At 35.6% G+C, this 20,488-nt stretch overlaps 1 protein-coding gene across 1 annotated transcript in view; it reads right to left on the reverse strand.

Moving 5' to 3' along the window:
• PRUNE2 (prune homolog 2 with BCH domain) overlaps nt 1–20,488 on the reverse strand; it is a 132,243-nt gene that overhangs the window by 44,206 nt on the left and 67,549 nt on the right. Inside the window, exons 7-8 of the mRNA XM_065745526.1 lie at nt 7,669–7,827; nt 292–6,754 (exon numbers count right to left, since the gene is read on the reverse strand). Coding sequence (XP_065601598.1) covers nt 292–6,754; nt 7,669–7,827 — 6,622 coding nt within the window. The remainder of the gene's footprint in view (nt 1–291; nt 6,755–7,668; nt 7,828–20,488) is intronic.

Raw genomic sequence — 20,488 nt, forward strand, 5'->3', positions numbered from 1 at the left:
TGTGTACTTGAGTTTTACGATATCATAATAATTACGATTCTTAAAGGTTATACATTAACACAATAAACACTCCTAAGGGACAAATGATTCAGTATACCATAGGCCCCGTGCAAACAACTGAAATAACATCTCAACATGAAAATTCAAAAGATTTAAGCATGCCTAGAAGACTAATACTAGAAGTATTCCCAACAACAGAGTTCTGTACATCAAGGAGACACATATCTCAACAGTCAGAGTAATACTCCACACATTTCCTTCTTTCTTTGTCCCACGAACTTGTTTTCTTACCAGCAGGTGATCTTTTATCTCCACCTGGTGGTGAGTTGAGATCAGTCGCTTCTGCTTCAGATTTTTCTTTCTCAGATATTTCTAGAGATGCCTGAGACTCTAAGGGTAAAGGTACTGTCATGTGATTCTCCTGAAGGATCTCCAGTGAAGTGTCAGACACCTGATCTTCAATGCTGTTTTCTTTGGTCTTTAGGATGTCTTCATCACCTTCCAAAGGAGTTAGCAGCGGTAAAGGCTTTTCCAAAGAAACACTGCTACAAAATGGCTGCTTTAACAAGAGTTCATCCTTTGTACATTTGCTGCCAGGGGGTTCAGCATCAGAAGACACATGGAATGGTGGAGTGTACACAACTGGTGACTGGTCACTGGGCATTTCCTTAAACACAGGAACATCTTTCTCAATTATGTCTTCATATTCTTTTGTTACGTTCACTTGATCATTTGAATTAGATTCAAAGTCTTCATTATCAACTGGAAGAAAGGATTTTGGAAAGTATATATGTGTATTGTTTGATTCTGCTGCTTCACTGCCCGCTACTTCTGGTATATTAATTTCACAACATGTGCTCACTGGGGTAATAGTGACTGGTGTGTTACAGATATTATGTTCTAAACCCTTCTCAGATTCATCCAAACACTCTGCTGCTATGTCTAGCTCATCACCAGTTATTGATACATGGTCAATATCAGAATATTTCTCAGCTTCAGCCAAGGCACTAATTTCATTCAAGTTTTGCTCTACTTTATCAGGTAGAATTAAATTCATGGAAACCAAACCTGTTTGGGAGGTCAATATCTCAGTTGAATCTGTTGGTGTTCCTTGACAACTTGCAGGAGCATAACTTTCATGGAGTGCATCTTTCAGCACTAATGATGTCACTCCTATGGCTTCACTGGGGATGCTGACTGATTCAGCTGCCTTAAGAAAAGATATATTTTCTAGATCATTTTCCAAAACTGCAAATTCGAGAGTCTCTTGAGAATTAGAAGAGATAAGCTGATAGAACTCATTATTCTTTTCCTGACCACAGTCTTGGTGACTATTACTTTCAGGTTCTGACTCTATTTTCTGCAATAATAACTGATTCTTTGTACCAGAATCTCTCTCTTTACTCATATTTGACTGTGTGTGAGTCATCTGAATATCTTGTCCTTCAGGTTTCACACTAATCTGGGAGGATGGGATAGAGGTATGCTTAACTTCATACTCTTGGCACACATCTGGACTGTTTGATGCCTCAGAGCTATTGTCTTGCTCACAATGATTTAATATATCAGGATTTTCACTAACTGATTTCAAAGTGACAAACTGTTCGGCACTAGTCCACAGGTCAGGTTCCACTGAAAACAACCGATTACTTTCTTTTGCATTATCTTGTAAAATATCTGGAATAAGTGCAGTCTGGGGAACCAGTATATTCCACACTGGACTTGACTTCTCTGTCATTTCAAAAGTTAAGTCTTCTACAGTGAAAGCACCTGGCAGATGGCTGTGCACTTCTAATGTTTCACAGGTGTCTACCTGTTGTTCGAGAGGGATGAGAATTGCATTTCCCTCACATGCTTCTGGTTGATCAAGTACTGTGGTTTTTTTATCTGCTGTATTTGACTTATCTTTTTGATTGTCTGAAAAAGGATTCTGTAAAGTCAGTTGATTACTCTCATTTGTAGGGAAAAATTGTTCTTTCCAACCCCTTTCTTCTTTATCAAATATAAAAGGATCACATTGTGTGAGCTCCACAGTGTCTTCATTTACTTGAGAATCAGAAATATTCATAGGATATAATAGCCTTTCATTTTCTTCTACATCATAGTACAAGTGAAGAGGCTGATAACCATCATTATTTGGTTCAGTGGAACTTGCTCCTGCTAGTTCTTCACTTTGTGCAGGTGATTCACAGGACTCCTCCTCGTAGTTTGTTACAGAGTGACTTGAGATAGAATACTGGTCTTTCACTGGGTTTTCTCCATCAGTTTGTGAATTCCACCATCCTGAATTGTCATATGGAAAATCAAATGTTCCTACTTTGGATTTTTGATCAGTTCCTAAATCAGCTTCCCATGACAAGCTCCACATACTGCTTTTTGCAGTGTACTCTTCTTTATCACCAGAAACAGAAGTCATTGTTGCATCTTCATTCATTTGATACAAATGTGAACCTTCTGGGCTACCCACTTTTTCACTGCAAAGACCCACTGGAGCCTTATTCTGAAGTGTTTCCCACTGATCTAAATATTCAGAAGTCTCATTATGCTCCATTATGGTAAAGACCTCCTGTGATACATTCTGAGCTTTAATTGATTCCGGATTTTTATTTAAGATATCTACATAGACCTCTTCTCCCACTTCATTTTTTGCATCCAAATTGTCTTCATTTATTTCAGGACTTGTTACATTCGATTTTGCATAATCTGAACCAATTTCAGATAATTTGTGCTCCTTGTTTTCATATGTGGAATCTTCATTCAGTTCTTCAGGACATGCCTCCGAATTCTCCGAATCCTCATTTATTTCTGGACTTGATAAAGAAGATACAGTATCATCATCTACATGAGCATTCCAAAAATCTAAGCTTTTAGGAACTTTATTCTGTTCTGTGCTTGTTTCAAATTGTTCTTCATATTTATTCCCAAATTCTTTTATTTTGCAAGCCTCCTTAAGATTTTTATCATTTTTAATATCCCACGAATCTCTACTCTCTTTGTGATTACTCTCAACTGGAAGGTCTCCCCACACATTCACTGACGCATCACTTAAATCAGGGCTTGTTCCACTTGAGTGTGTATAATCATTTATTGAATCACTCCATACATTATCTTCTTCCAAATAACTTCTGATCTGTATGTCCTTTGAAAGGCTGCTAGTGGTGGTTGCCATTTCATGGACTTCACTCACTTCAGGACTTGTTCCAGGAGATTTCAAATCCTCGAGTTGCTGTAAATTCCAAGCAGTTTCAGGAAAACTGTTATTAAGTGTTACACATAGTTCTCTGCTGAGTTTATTAACAGTTTCTAAATTTTCAGAATTTTCATTTCTCCCTGAAGCTCTATCGTGTGAGAATGAATTATCCATCATAGACACATCTGTGATGTCAGGAACACTGACATAACAAGCAGAAGAATTCTTCTTAAATTTAGTAGGTGGAGACTCATCTATGAAAAACTTTTCATGAGTGCTGCTTTGTTCTGAGCTATTTTCAGAAGATACTAACTCAGAATTACTAATGTGTGGACTGTTAGGAACTACTTTATGTGAGGCCTCTACTACTTCTCTCAGAGCTTCCAGTGGTTCATTCATCAAAGGAATTGACACAGGTAAGTGACAATCAGAGTCATTCTTTCCTGATTCATTCCAGATGACAGGCATTTTAGAAGTATTATTTTCAAAGATACTTTCCATCTCAGGACTTGTTGTATCCTCTATCAATGTAGTCTCCTTTTCAGCTTTCTCAGTAAGTGGCTGTGATGTTTCACTGTAACTGTAACTCTGTGGTCTGGAGTCATCAAGAGATTCATAATTTCTGTCTTCCTCAGAAGCACTTGACAAAGATTCTGCATCATTCTGTGACAATTCTTTACTTTCCACCTGACTGATTAGATTACTCTGATTGGAAAATGACTCATTATCTGTGACTAAGGCTTCCAAACTAAAACTATTCCTCATTTTTTCCAGGGATCTAGAAAACTCAGATTTTGACCTGTTATCATCTGAATCTGTATTACATGAAGGCTCACTGCTGTCTTCTGCTGGTTTGTTGCAAATGTCAGTAATAGTCTGTTTTCCATTTGTCTCATCTGTTATCTTATATTCCTGATCTTCTTCCTGAGAGGTTACGATGGCATTCTCCCAGCCTTCCTCACAATCCTGCTCAGTTTGTAAATTCCGTGAGTTAAGATGTTGTTCTAAATGCTGACTGCTCAGCTTTTCATCAAAATCTGGAGTGTTTTGTGCTGCCTCCTTACTCAGTGTCTCATTTCCTAAATCACATATTTTCAGATCCAAACTATTTCCAGCATCTGAAGTTGGTGTAGATGTGTCTGTGTCTTCTACAGGAGTACTGCTCACTGTTTCTATCTTTTCAGCTAAACTTTGTTCAGTATTTACTTCATTCTGTGGTGGTGATAAGTCATTCACTTTTTGATTGTATACTGGTGTAACTCTTCTGTTTTCAGAAAAGGTATTTTCATTGGTATGCAACTCAGCTGAAAAATACTCATCTGTCGCTTGTTCTGAATTAAGTATTGGTTTAGTAGAGGTAGAAAGCGCAGTATTGTTAGAATTTCTCTCTTGTAACTGGGCATCAACATTATTTAAGGGTGTGCTCCACATTTCTGTGTCTTTGGGTCCTGAAAAAGGTATGTTTCTAGGAGATAATGGTTCATTATTTGCTTTCTCAAGTGCTTTTGGCTCAGCCAAACTTGGGCTTGTCAATTTTTCAGTAATTGTCTCCTGGTCAAAATCTTCATCCTCATTTTCTCTTCCATCTTCTATGCATGTAGGTGATATATAAGAATCAGATGTTGAGTAATTGGTATCTGGTGGAGAAACAATTAAGTCTTCACCTATATTTGATGAACTAAGATCTGAGTGTTTATACAAGAAGGAATCATCCCAGGGAACCACGATTTCTGTTACTTCTTGCTTGATATTTTTATCATACATATTCCAGGTATCTACATGTTCAAATTGTGTTGGTCTGTTCTTAGGGTCACCAAATAGAGTTTTTTTCTCTGTTTCTAACATGGTGTTATTCTGCATTTTCTTGATATCAGAATTTATTCTTTCAGTTGATCCGCATTTTTCAAGTGAATAACTTTTTTTATCCCAGGCTCCCGAAGATATCTGGCTAGTTGGGTTTTCAGCCTCATTGTCTGCTGCGATTTCTGAAGAATCTGATAAACTACGTTTTGTTATGGACCATTTCTCAGGAACATTCACTGATTTTTTTTGTCTATCCACTCTAGGCACATTCCATACGTTTTCTGTGTGTCTAGTTTCTCCCTCAAATTTAATCCAGACATTGTATGAGTCTCCTTTCCCATCACCACTGCACCATGCATCTGACATCACAGGTTTCGGCTCGCTGATCTCCCACATATCCTTAAAACTCTCTGGTTCTTGTTCTGACTCCTCTAAAGAAGCAGTCTGCAAACACAAACTTTCACTGTTTTCCTCTTTTTTCTCTTTTTTCTGATTATCTTCTTTAAACTGATTATCCCACAAACCTGCTCTTGTATATTCTATTTGTTCAGGCTGTTTCTGGAGGAATATAGAATCTGATGCTCTTCTGTCAACATGTTCTCGTAGCCCTGGGCTTGTTTTACAATTGTTCCATAAAACAGGGCTTTGAAATACAGATTCCTGTTCACTTGAACTCCATGTATCAGCATTTCGGGACTCTAAGTCAAAGCCATCCCACCAGCTTCCATATCTAACACGTGATTGAGAACACTTTGTGTCATCTATTTCATTTATTTTCTTAATGACTTCCTGTGGGAAAAATAAAGGCTGCCCATTATGCAGTGGTGAAGTTTCTACAAGACTGTTCATTGGAGTTGGTGGAATTCTTGAATCAGCAGATTTCAACATTTCTGGTGAGGAAGTATCACCCTCAACTAAATTAATCAAACTTGAAGTTTTCTCAAACATTTCTCCTGGATTCTCACCAAAGTCAGCTAAACTATCTTCCTTCTTTGCCATCATTACTAAGTCAGTTGAATAATCTGCTGTATCACTTTCTAGCAAGTTTGCTTCATCATGTTCTTTCTGCACAGCAAGTTGTTGCCCTTCTGATGAATCACTATTAAGGAAATAGTCATCTGCTGGAGAACAGTCAACTGAACGAGAAGATGATTCAGATGGAGCTGTAACCATTGGTGCTAGATCAAAATTGAAAAGGTCAAAGTTACCACTGCTCTCTCTAGATTGAGGTTTTTGTTCTTCTGCTATTGCTCCTTCAGGAATAGGGCTGTAGGAATCAAAGCCAGGCAGAAAACTATGATGGGAAATAGCACCTTCTGCAACAGGGCTGTCATCACTAAGAAAAACAGAGCTCTCTTTGGAAGACCGGCTGCTTCTAATGGTAGCCAAGCCACTGTCTGGACTCACGAGGTCCACATTAAGATCAATGTGGGCTTGAACGGATCCATTTAAATCCTGAGGATTTTCTATAAAGTTGACAGAACTGGGCTGTGGTTCTACATCAGAACCATATAACTCCATAATACCAGATGACCCTTGTGAAAGTGGAGCACTCCCAGCAACAGCTTCAGTAGAAGACGTTCTACTGTTTGATACCATTTCTGGTTGTCTTCTATTCATGACTTCCTTAATTAGAAGAAAAATTTGATCACAGGTCACCAAAGAATTTTCTTGATGATAAATAAGAATTTGGTCACATCCACACTCCACTGGATCCAGCTCCAAGCAGGGATTTTGACATTCTTCTAATTCACAGCAAATCTGTTGAAAAATAGGATGTTTCAAAAACCATTAAAAACATAGGTAGCAGGGTACAGTCTACTCCAATGTGCAACATAGCTACCTATTCCCTTTTACCTACAACAGATTTTCACGAACACTAAATAGATGAAAAATTAGAAGTTTGGTATAAAATATATATTATGCAATTGGTCATAATGTTTACTCGAAATGATACAATTTGACTTTTAAGTTCATTCTTCTTAGTAAAAGAAAATGCAAATATTTATCTATTGCCCTAAGAAATGTGAAAGTCTATAAGAGGTATGTATGAAAAGAATTTCTAGAAAATAATAATAAGGTTCATAAAAAAAACACATTTACGCTGATCCTGAAGTAGTAGGATCCTTTAGATACTTGTTCATAAAATCAGAAGTTTTTAAGACAAAGGTACAAGAAGTTGCCCTGTGCCAATTTCTTCAATTTGGATACAAATACAGGAGAAAAAGACAAACAGTATCTGACTTTGGATAAGCTTTTGTTCTAGAAATAATTTGGCTTAATTTCAGAGCTGAAATTATTTAGGAATAAAATACACATTTACGTGGTTGTTCATGACCACTCAAAGTGTAGATATCAATCACTGTCCTTTTTGACACTGTGGGCATTGCATATCACAATAAAAAAAAAAATCAGTCTGTTCTGTAAAGTCCTACTATATTTCTTGTGACTACCTTTCTATTAGGCTGTTCTGAAGCAATAAATAAATAAATAACACAATCTTGCATTTCGCCTTGTGTAAATAATGTAGTGATTTCAAATTGCTACTTCATTGCCAACAAACTGTAGTTACTTCTTGTATCCACCTTAGTATTCAATATTTTGCATATACTTTTTTTTTTTTAAACATTATTTTTCAAGAGAAATATATTCACATTCTTTTCCCAGGTACTTACCTGATTGCCTAGCTCTAAGTTCTCTGAGTATACTGCTATTTGTCGTTTTGTTTGCTCCTCATCTGTCAAAGAGTTGGCCAGAATGACAAGTACATCAAACTCATATTTATATATGAATGCTTTCAGATCACCAATGAGATTCCTGTGTAACACGCAGTCCTGAAATAAGGTAAGAAATTTAGAGGTCAGTTCATTTTTCTCACTGTTTCCACCCAAGTCTGTGGTGAAAGCAATCAGAAACACTAATATACAGCAGTGGCTTTAAGTGCCAGTAGAATTCCCATAGAATAGTGCAATGTAGAAATGTAGAATTAACTAGATTTTGCAATATAAACTATGCATTATTTCCTCTGACTTGGGGCCATAATACATGAAAAGCAAATGCATCTCTTCTGTTACCAGTTCTGAAAATTGTTAGTGAACAAATTATCAGAAACTTTATTTTCTCCTTTATGTTCCTATTACATTTGATTTTTTTTTTTTACCTTCATGGTAAACATAATGTCATATGCTATAATAGTTGTAACACTGCCAAGCTATACTGGCCCTGAATAAACAGCAGTTCATCATAAATACAAAACAACTGTATACACAGATTGGTGTATTATTCCCTTGCATCTGTCTCCTACCTGATAAATTACTGTTTTTGTTAGATAAATACAAATACTATTTATTAATCTGCTCAAATGTGTTCACAAAATGCCTCTCCCTCTCCTAAAAGTTGAACTTTAAAAAAATCTATTTGTCAAGAGCTTTGGAAGTAGATTCTTTCCTAGATTAGAAATGAAGCTCTGCTTTGATGTTTGCATAGCACTCAACAATTTGCTGTACATGAAAACCTTGAAGATTACTGCACAAGCAGAAGTCAGCTAACAGTTTACTGGTGGATAGGCACATTTAAATTCTGAATAGGGAGATACAGAGAAGAATTATGGTGAATAAGTTTTGAACATCCAAACGTCTCAACTGTTCACTCACAACAAGCTGAGTACCAAAAGGAAGCACACAGTCCAATTGCAGATGTATTCTAAAAGCTTTTTACTACTGTAGACATGGTAAATCAATGACACATCTAATAAAAATTCAGCCTTCTAGCCTCATTATACTTTACCTTCTCAATTGTTTCTATATTGCCTGAATCAATTGAAAATGCAAGGAAATAAACATTTTCTGTTAAAATCAACTGACTGAACTGGAAGCTTCACAGAAAAAAAAAATTAACTGGGATAATTTGCAGCCACCCACTGCCTGACTGTGCTCACATCCATTGTTGGTCTCCATAAACATTCAGTAACTGTCAATGAAAGTCAGCGTGTGCCATTTTTAGTGCATGGAGGAATACAACAACACACCTTTGCTTTAGATGCATTTCCATGTCTCACACCATTTTGTTAGCCTACCACTTTGCTGTCTGCTGTCACATGGCAATAAAATCGAATGGAATATTGGTGGGAAGGTTCAACCAATCATCATCTGCCATATCATCAACATCTGCCTCTTACATCGTGGGCCGACATAATAAAAATAATTTTAAAATGAGGCATTACTTTTGGAACCACCCTTGCAATAAGTCTAGTGACCAAAAAAGGGAAATCCCTTTTCAAGTTACAATTGGGATATGCCCAGTGTACTGTACAAAGACCACTACCAGTTCAATCTACACCTTTCAGAGTTCCTACAGCATAAAGGGATATAAGACTATAGCATTATCTCCTAAAAACATAAGCTCTAATAAAAAGTATTGTAAGGAGACTTTACAGTCTGCTTTCTCTTTCTCTTTCATAATGGACCAGCAAATTTGACTGGCAGCTAAACTCAGAGCTGCACAGAAGAGTTTAGCTGTGCTAACACTAAACACCATGTTTTTAAACAAAACATGCAGATTATTTATGAATTTAAAAATCTAAGATGGAAAGTGTAGTTTTATGGTGACATCAAACCAGCAGGAATATTGAGGATGTCATTAAAGTGTGCCAAAACATAGGCCAAGTCAAACATAATGAAGTGATCACAGTCAATTTTTTACTTTATACCATGAATCTTACCCCACAGATAACTGTCTGAGAAAATGTTCATTATTCAGCAAAGGTATGAAACCCAAGACTGCTTTCATTCTGCAACATCATGACAAATATGTAAGCTTATAACCCTTGTTATAGTTCAGATATTACCTGAGAATGTAAGTTACTAAATTTTCCCAAAAATAGTAATTTTAGTAATCAACAATAAATATTTCACATAATTTGTTGATTCAATTTATGTCCACAAGTGAAAACAATGGTGAACAGAACTCATTAAAATAATGCATCAGAAAGTATATTTTCCAGCAAATACACTTTTACTGGAAAATGTTATTGCCTAAGCTATGAATAAAATCAAGATTGAATTAAGCATCTTGCAGCATCATGACTCTATCAAATCAATTTTTTTAATTGACTGGACTATGAATCAAAATACCTAAATACTAACAATAATTATTATTTAAAGCAAGGGTAACTTTATTAGCAATAATAAATACTACTGATCCATTTTTAATACTTATTTTAGTTCCACCTTCATATTTCCATAAAACTTATTCTTCTTAACCTATTGCTACCAAAATAATTCAAATAAGACCTTTACAAGCATTCAAATCTTCAAACAGACTCGCATAGAAAAGGAACACTTACAAATTACCAAAGACTATAAATTGAAAGATATAATAGACATATGGAATCTTCCACAAATTTGCTAAGTAAATAGCCAGAATGTTGCATGTATTATAAACATTAACAGAAGATAAAACATCTCTTTCAAAACTGAAAAAAAAAAATTAAAAAAAAAAAACCCACTATGTCCCCAAACAATTACAAGCACGATGTGCTGATGAATTGGTTTAATAGGAAATGCACCGCAAGACAGTTAAAGTATGACAAAGGTCAAATTGTTCATTTTATACTACTTTTCCTCTCTTTATTTGCATGTTTGGTTTAAATATTAAGTTGTATTTGCAGTGTGCAGTAGGCAAACTGCATACATAAGCATTATTAGTTCTAATGCCCTCCAAATACCCTACTACAAAAACGGAATGTAATTATACTTGAAATGTACTATACACAAAATAGATAGTAATTAATAATAAATACATTTTACAAATGCACTGGCAATATAGTGAACAGCAATGTGAATACAGGAGAAACTGAGTATCTTAGCAATTGTAATAAAACCATGCATTTGCTTTGTCTAAACCACTTAAAAAGTTTATACAGTGCTAAGACAAAATTACAGTCCACAGTCTAAAACATTTTCTTTTGCTTTGTTTCTTAATCATTCAGGGAAACAGAATGTGAAAGCTAAACAAATCAATGAACTTCTGATGTAATTTGCAACACAATTGTCATGGTTTTATGATTTTTGGTATTGGTATTCCACATCATAACATCATGTAGTGCATTTGGAGTTAAAGAGTTAATGCTCCAGCTCCATGGATCATCGATAGTTCCATGTGTACCTGTCTCAGAAGAGAAGAACTCCATTCCCCAGAGGACTGTGCCATGCTTTGCGTTCTTACGTGTTTACGCTCAGAGGGAAAGATAAAAACTATCTGCGTTCATGGGACACTCTCTTTCCTTTGGGATCGACTCAGCAGTGGGTGCTCGCTGCCGTCCGCCTTCAGCGCTAGTGTAAGGCCTTTGGTTTATCGGACACTCTCTCTTGCTCATTTTATTTATTAGCTTTAATTCCAATTGTATTATATTGTGTTATTTTGCTTTCTGATATCTTATTTAGTATATTAGCTTTCCTCGTCAGATCGTTGCCACTGTTTTGTTCCTAGGCCCAACTCCCTTTTCTCCTTCCCCTTTCCCCCTTCCCCTTTCCTGGGGCGTGGGTCTGTGGGCCCTCACACCAATTGTCATGGAACCGGGCCAAACATGGCCGTAAACCGCTAACAACAATCAATTCAGTAATTAACCATTTCTGTTGTGAAATGCATTACAAATTTTATGTAGGCTATATGCTGAAATTTATTTCTCTGAAACTCAAATTTCATTCAGAAACTTAACTGAACAGCTAAAATTACTACGAACCTGGGCAGGCCTCAAAAAATAAGCAAAGTCTCTGAAAAATTCTTCAAGAAAATCATCAATTTCTCCCTTTTCACACTTTCTGATTTATGAAGCCAATAGCCAATTACCCAAGTGATCACTGTAAATGTACATTACACACACTTCTGATTCTTCTGAGCTAACTGTGTCAATATTAACCTGATCAAATTAAGAACAAACTGTCTCTTTTGTTCTTCACACTCCTCACATGGAGAGCACAATATGGCTTTTGTCAGAGATGCTTCATCATTTTGGCTCAAGGAAACTGTCAGTACAGTTTGGGATTCGTTATTCATGGGCAGATACCCTGATGGGTCTAATGAAGCCTTTCTGCTGACAACTCATTTGCTAAAAATACCCAGCCATCACAAAATATAAATGAGGAATATCACTGCAACCCATTACAGTTTTCACATCCAAAACAATTATCACTATCCAGAAGTCAATATATACTGCTTACACTGTATTCTTTTAATATTTCATGGTCAGTACTGCTGTACCCAGTTTGTTTCTGTGTGATCACTGATAAAACTTTATGACATACTTAAATTGCAATATAATAGGGTAAACACCAATGTTATAGCACACATGCAGAGCAAACAGTCTGTGTGCCATTTGTTCTAAACCCAGCTAATTACCAGAAGCCCCCACGTAAAATAAAAAATTAAAGAAAAAAAAAAAAAGCAAAACAAACTCAATTTTGTATAGAAGTTTTCAGGTATGGTTCCTAAAGGTCACAAAGCAAGGTAAACACAATAGGGCTTGTAAGACTACACCAGACCAGAAACACAGAGTATTTATTCACTGTTTAACCTCTTCTTTGTATCAAAATCACTCATAAAAATATACTATGCAGAATTTATCTTTCTTATAAGAAAAGACTCCACTCAACTGCTATGCATTTCAACCTAATAATTGGCAGTTCTGCCATAGCAGGATTCACCCATTTTCTGAAAAGAAAAAAAAAAGTTGCAGCTAACTCTGCTGTCAGTTTCTAACCCTTTCCTCTTAGGGCTACTGCATGAGGTTTCCAAAGAGAAAAAAGTATCAATTCCAAACTGAAGAGGGGGAAAACGGGTATCTGAAAGACAGCACAGCTATGTCCTGCAGGCTCCCCTATTACAACTGATGTTAAGCTCCAAGCTTTCTGAGCTTAACTTAGTAGGAAATGTAAACAGGAAGTACAGAATTGTGAAATACTTCACAGAATATGTGATTAAAGATTAATGTCTGTTTGTCACTGATCTCACTCCCCATACTGTAAGTAACAGCTCTGTTCTCACAGTGTCAATCAACTTCATTGAAATCATAACAATTCAAAAAATAAAGCAAAGAAGAAAGAATTCATCTATAAGATTCACTGAAAAAAGCATGATTGTTTAAGAGTGTTCAGCCACATCCATGCCAGAACGCCATTTCTACAGCATTAGTATATTTTCAGTTAGTACATCTTATTAATGATCGTCTTTGTGAAAGATTACAATTAAATATCTTTTCCTCACACTTTAAGCAAGTAATAATTCTGCATATTCAAATTCATGCTCGACCACTCTGATAAACAAAATAATAATTAAAACAAAAAGAAATAATCAAACAACAACAAAAGAAAAGCCCAGTCATGAAATCAAACAGCCTTCTGTTCCAATCATCAGCTAGCTGATACAGCCTTGATTTTAACAGCTATGGTACCATGTCTACACATATCATGAGAAATCATGATACCATAAGAAGCACATCGACGTCCTGATGGCTTTAGAGCACTCTCCATCCCACTGGAGCACCTGTAAAAGGTGCACAGAAGCGACCAGTGAGGATCACTAACAAAAGCAAGAACTGGAACTCTAACCTCAGCAAAAAGAACACCAATTCTTAACCACAGCAAAACAACCTCCTCCAGCCTCAGCAGTCTGAAACTAGCTTTGCTGCATTTTGGTGCATATGCACATATACTCAAAGAACAAAACAGATTAGAAGTGCTGGAGATGTTCTGAGAAGGTGCTGCTGTTACTGCCTTACATAAACATCAAGTATATAATATAGACAAGCAAAGATAGCAGTGGGTATTTTGTTGTGGTGAGTACTGGTGTGACATGACAATGGTAGATAGTTGCAACTGCTAAATCAAGAAGGAAAAGAATTAACAGTAGCACAGGGATTAAAGAAGGGATGTTCATCATCTGGTCTAGTGAGCTAATGGTGAAGATCCTTAATTATTTCTAAATTCAAAACTTTTAATTTCTCTCACAGTTAATGAATATATTCTGTAATCAGAAAATCGTGACTACAGGTAACCAAAGGCTAAAGGAATTTTGGTATTTACTCACATACCATACTTAAAAACAAAAATCACTTATACAAAATATACAAAAAATACATACATAATAAAAGAAAAACCTCTATACTGAAGTAATGTATATACAAAATAATACATTACTCCCTTCAAAAAAAAAAAAAAAAGAAAAGAAAAGAAGGTATTTTTATGTCTTAGCAATCAACAGATCATGTGGTTATAGCATGTATTTCTTATCCTCTGTAGTATTACAGTTCTTTGTCATCCTAGCTTAGGAATCTCATCTGATTTTTCCACAGCTTGTAAAACAATTAAACATACTGAAAAAGCCACAACCTACCACTTTAGTGACAAGGCTCATTTAATCACGTACAATATTTATTTGATTTCACTTTTTACCTATTAGCAAGTGGTAACAAGCAAAAGGCTGACATGCTGGAATGATGGATTAAAACATAAGAAACATCACGAGCATCTATATACTGACCAGGAGCTGTCCATTTTATCCAGACAGGCCTCAGGTGTAGATTTGTATGCCATAATTCATACCTAACAGAAAGCTCCCATGCAAACATGGTAACAAAAACACATTTCTGGCTGTCAAGAAAATTTCTGGCAGAATTAATCAACCATTCATCCATTCAGGCTCTTTGCATACCCTTTTGTCAAAGAGGGAATACTAAGAGATTTCCTTCCTCTTCTACTCACTCATTGCAATGGTTTTTAGAATCCATCAAGCCAGAGTTGATTTATTGAACTGTCTCATAGCTCAGCAGTATAACTATAGCAAATGAACTGGCAACTTCTCCAAAAACAGCAGTGATTAAACAATATCTGGTTTACTTAATTCCTTCTAACTTCAGATCTGGAGTAATTTCTTAAAGGGACTGACTTGAATTCTGTAAAAGTTCTCCAATTTTATACCTGTGCTTCCATCCTGTTCTATTTGTTTATTCTGTTTTGACATTCAACAGATATTTTCGATTTACAATGGTCTGACTCCAGAACCACCAAAATCTTCATTCACATCTTTCACGCTACCTAGTATGGCTCTATCACAAGTCAATTGATATTTAATACAAAATTTCAATATTCAGAGACAATACTGCCATGTACTTTTATGTGAGCTATCAATCATTATGCTCTGCATACTCAGTAAGTATTACCCAGTTAAAATATCTGCCTATTTATTTAATTGCATAGACAACTTTCCATTCATATGTATCTATTTTGGTATTTATCTAATTCCACCACCAGTAATGAGAACTGTTATAAAAGTAGTTAAGACAAAAAAAATAGAGATATGACAAGCAGTTTGAAACACTGTTTAAACACGGATTTTATTGCTGAACATCGTCCATTGAACCCCATGGAGCACATTTATCACTCACCAGCTTTGAATTTTTCTTCATAAAGATATATGACCTTTGCCTATTAGATTTCATTAGCAGGGCACCATACAAGGCTCCTCTGCAGATGACAGGATAGAAAGCTAAACAACCTCGCCTGAAGGATTTGTGAGAACAAGCCCATCTTCAATCTTTGTCCCTGGGAGGCACTTCTAACACCTGCCAACCACAGCACTATCATCAGAAAAACATTTAGAGATTTATCTTCAGGCTGGTGATTATAAGAGATAATTTGTTTGGAGTATGGATAAAGTTGGTCTAGCATAAACAAACTAGAAGCTCAAATTATATGATGAACCTCATTAACTATTGATTTAACCACTGCAAATCCATGAACAAATGTTGTATCAAAATATTAATTCTTCCTGAAGATATAATCAAAGGAAAAGAAAAAAAATAAAGTAAAAAAAAAAAAAAGCCAAGGCAGGATAGTTTAAAAATGCTGAGCTATTCTTATAGGTGCTTTTAGTACCTGCAGTTGCAGTTTTAAATGGAGACTTGTTTCATCATAATGATAACTTTATAGCCATTTTCCCATAAACATACAGTTTTGTCTGACAAAAAGTGCTGTATCCCTTTTTGTGGCTACTACAGAGGGATGAAAGAGAGAATCCTCTCTTTTTTTTTTTTTTTTTTTTGCTTAGAGACAGCATAACAAGACATAATGTAAAAATCTTCCACTTGAAAGAAGATAGTAATATTGTAAATGGATACTATAACAATCTGACAAATCATATACACAGAATTTATATTTTATCTGCTTCAGATATCCCTTCTGCCCATAACTTAAAGTAACTTCCTTCTAATCACTGAAAATTGCTTTCACTCAAGCTAATAAATCCTCAGCTCTTCAGCCAAAAGCATATTTAGAAAGAATGTAGTATAGTTGGTCCTGTACACATTAGTTGCTTGCTTTTATACAGTGGAAGCCAACACCATCACCTTCACCCTAAAGAACAGAGAAGTATTGCAAGATACCCAGTTGTAATCCAGACAGTGCACCCTGACAGTCTCCACATAACATTCTCAGGGTGCCCCACAGAATACAACCAGTTAGCTACGTCTCTGCCACATTCCTTCCTCTTTAATTCCATTGTGCTGGGGAAAAAATAAAATAAATAAAATCTTAAAAAAGCTCATTTCTTAACAGGAAGTAGAAGGAAAACTGCAACTTTTCCTCCAATATAGCAATCTTAACAAATCACTGTGTTACTTGTACTTAACACCAGTGCTTTCTAAGCTAGAGTAGACTGTAAGAACAACAAAAATCTTTCAGTTGGAACTCAGAAACTTGCAGCCAAAACAAGAAGAAACTTATAAAACTTTTGTATATAATAATATCTCTCAGCATTAACTCCTGCTAAAATAGAATGCTATTTGAAGTAAAATGATCAGTTTGATCAGTTAAAAAAAATCTGCTACAAAATATTTTCCTTCAATTTGAGTGTTTATTACACAGCAATGAAGTAATACAGATGGAGTCCTTCCATGCAAATGGACCTTAAATCTTTTTTAAATTGTTCAGAGATTAAAAGGCAATGTTAAATGCCAAGTTACTGATTTTTTTATTTATTTCATCACATTTACTTTGCTAATTCATGTAAGCATTTCACAGTCTAACTATATGAGTAAAACACAGTTACTTAGCCTGAAATAGTTGTAACAATTACTTACATTGAAAGGCAAATAAATTAGCAAGATATTAACTGACTTAAGTCCATCCAGACATTCAGGTTTGTGCAGGACCCAAATCTTTTCTCTCCACTAAAAAACTTCACTTTGAAATGATCAGGTGTAAATAAAATCAAAAGAATGATCAGTGGAAGATTAAGGTCTACTGCTATTGTTATAATCTAAGTTATTTCAGTTCTGATTTTTCACCAATTTCCAATAATTGCTGAAGTACTCCATTTCTTCTAGTTCTGTGTTTCCTTTCTTCATCTATTGAATCCAAAACATGTTTCTTAAAAACTCTACTTCTTGCATATATTCTCCATACTCCAAAACATTATTTATTCCTACACATTCAAATTCTCTAGCATAGCAAATTCCAAACGTATTATTTTTCATTTCCTCTATTACCTGTTATGAGCTGTGTTCCCATTTCCTCTTTCTCTGTCTCATTCCTATTACTATTGTATTCTCAGCTATAACAACAGAAACCACTTCAAGAATTTTTAACTTTTTATAGGTCTTTTTTGTTGCCCCAAATCAACCAAAGTATAACCACAGTTTCCTGTTGAAGCAAAATGCTCCTTGATTGCACCTTAGTCTTTATTCTGCTTTTATCCCTTGGTTCACTGTTCCTGTTTTTTGGGCAGCAGTGATGACCTGCTTTGAAATGCTCCAGTCCAGCTGAATCTCTTGATATTCACAAGTTCATATAGTAATAATGACCATTAAGTGCTCATTCTAGAACTCTGAACAAATAAGCAAATTCAGAATGTAAAGAACTAGACTGATCAAAAGTCTCTAACTAAGTTCCAAGGATTTCGGCACAAGCCAGTAACATACCTGTAAGTATTCTCTACACCACCTCCCTATATGATCAATCTTGCTCTCTTCCAGGCACCCAAATTTAGTAAATTTTCTTCCATGGAGTCAAAGTTCTCAGCTATATGTATAAAGATTCTAGAAAAGTATTTTGAAATATTTTGATTGTTGTTTGCTCTGTGTGCTAAATCTCTAGCACTTTGCTTAGCCACAGAATTCCCATGTTGCCTTGTTGAGTAGCTCTCATTTGGAAAACAACTTGAGGCAATAGAAGCTTGCTCTCCATACTCAATTAGTTCATCTCTATGTTGAAGAAGCCAAATATGTCTTCCCAAGACGCAGTGAAGAAACAGGTGGGGCTCTATATGTTTTCAGTCAAGCTAGCTCACTTGCAGTGGCTGTCTAAACAGTAACTAGGAACTGTACAGAGATCATAAAATACTGTACACTGACTTCTGTCACACACACACACACACAAAATAATAATAATAATAATAAAAAAACCCCAAGTTTGCTTATAAATATGAATAGCAATTCACTTTCTTATCAATCACTTAAGTTTTCCTAAGGATTCTTCTAATACGCACTTACAGTTATGCAAGCAAAATGCCTTTAGCAACTCATTTGTTAAACAGTCAGTTCCTTCACAAGAGATAAAAGGAGTAATTATCAACGCATGCAAAACCAGGATAAAGCAAAATTATTTGCAGAGGCTTCTTAGAAGATACACAGTTACACTGGGCAGTAGTTAAGCCATGTACCCATGCCTCTGCTTTACATTTGCAGCAAGTAAGACAGCAGATTTTACAGCTTAGAAGATTTAAATTTCCAAGTACAAGTTGTATTTAAGAAAGATTTTGGATGAATACTGGCACACAAAGCCTAGCTCTCCAGCATACATGCTTTGCTCAGGTTACGTGTTTCACAAACTCATGCTTTGCTCTTTCTACGGATAGGTAGAAATGAAAACTGAGATATAAGGCAAGGGAGCACCCTGAATACAACTCATTTAACCACCCTGAGGCACAGGACCATAACTGCTGACACTGGTATGCAAATCAAGCTTAACAGACACTTGCCCTCGGGGCAGAAAACAGCTGAAATACATTTAATACGGTCCAAATTTTACTTGATAGTAAAAAGGAATTCTCAGCCTTTAGAAAGAAACAGATCTAAGACTGTGTATGAAGAAAAAAATAAACTTTTTTTTTTTAACTGAAGAACAATAATACATTATGGCCACAAATTTATCTGGTGTGGCAAACAAAAAAAAAGGCAGTAAATTACAAAGAGTAGTTAAGGTACTAGAATCCTAAACCAAGCGTAATTTCTCCATGACTAATGCTTAGTTACCTGAATGAAGGGACAGCCAAATTATACAGAGACACAATAAATTGAATAAGTATATTTAAATGCAAACTTAAACAGAACACTAAAAAATTAACAATAAACTCAATAAATATATAGTAAATTCACAGCACATATTTGAATTAACCGCTGGCATGCCATGAATGGCTGTAATGCCTTAAAAGCTTTTATTTAACCACCACTTCATGAGTGCAGTCACATATTATTTGAAACACCTAACACAGGAGGGAAAGAAAAAAGTACTCATTAGGAATATCAAAGTGAAAGTTCCTCTCTAGGGAAGCTAGCAGCTACTTAAAAAATTATATCCTGCTGTTCACTAACTTCACTGTAGCCTGCTGAAAATTTGTTGTTTTGAGACTAAAATTTCATATACAATTCTTTAAAGGTTAAATTTGTGCTCCCTCAACATTTAAGGAAATTAAGTAAAGGTATGGAAAGCAAAATGCTTGTATACTTAGAAACAGTTTGTAGTTAAAATGTATTCAGAACTTTTTGAAGTCTGGAAATCAAGAAATTTACAGAAGGAAAAATAAACTCTGTACAAGCACCTTATTAATTAGGCCCATAGCTAACTCTTTCTATCCTATTGGGTTATCTTTAGAATGCTCTTACTGCAGTTACTTCTGAGAAATTAGAGTCTGTATGTTCAGGACTTCACTTCTTTTCTAAAATATTTTTGAAAATAGTATCATGTAAATATGACAACAGGGACTTAAAAAAACATCCACACCTCTTTCAAACTGCGAATTGTTCATACAGAATGACATAAGAGATTTACCTCTGATACACCGTGCACTGCAAGATCATCCACTGCTGAGTATTAAGAGAAGGCACATAGAATGCATAATACACAGATCCAAAAATAATGTTTTCTGTTTAATTCCATGGACAAAGAGCTCAATATCACTGATATAACAAAATCTCAGCAACAAAACAATATTTTTCAGCATAGTCACAACCATTAGCATTTTTGCCAGTGATGAACAAGAGACTGCATGCCACGCTTGTAAAAATCTGCACCAGTGGAGGTGACCCACTGTTTTGCAGCTGCTATGACAGCATCATTACTGGAAAAACGTTACTCACGCAGGCCATCTTTCATCAGCCCAAAAATATGAAAGTCAGAAGATGTCAAATCCAGACTGTACAGTGGGTGTGGTAGGTCAGTACAG

Source organism: Cyrtonyx montezumae, unplaced genomic scaffold, assembly GCF_038088225.1.
Source record: "Cyrtonyx montezumae isolate F1298 unplaced genomic scaffold, pur_monq_1.0 scaffold_36, whole genome shotgun sequence".
Classification (NCBI taxonomy): Eukaryota; Metazoa; Chordata; class Aves; order Galliformes; family Odontophoridae; genus Cyrtonyx; species Cyrtonyx montezumae.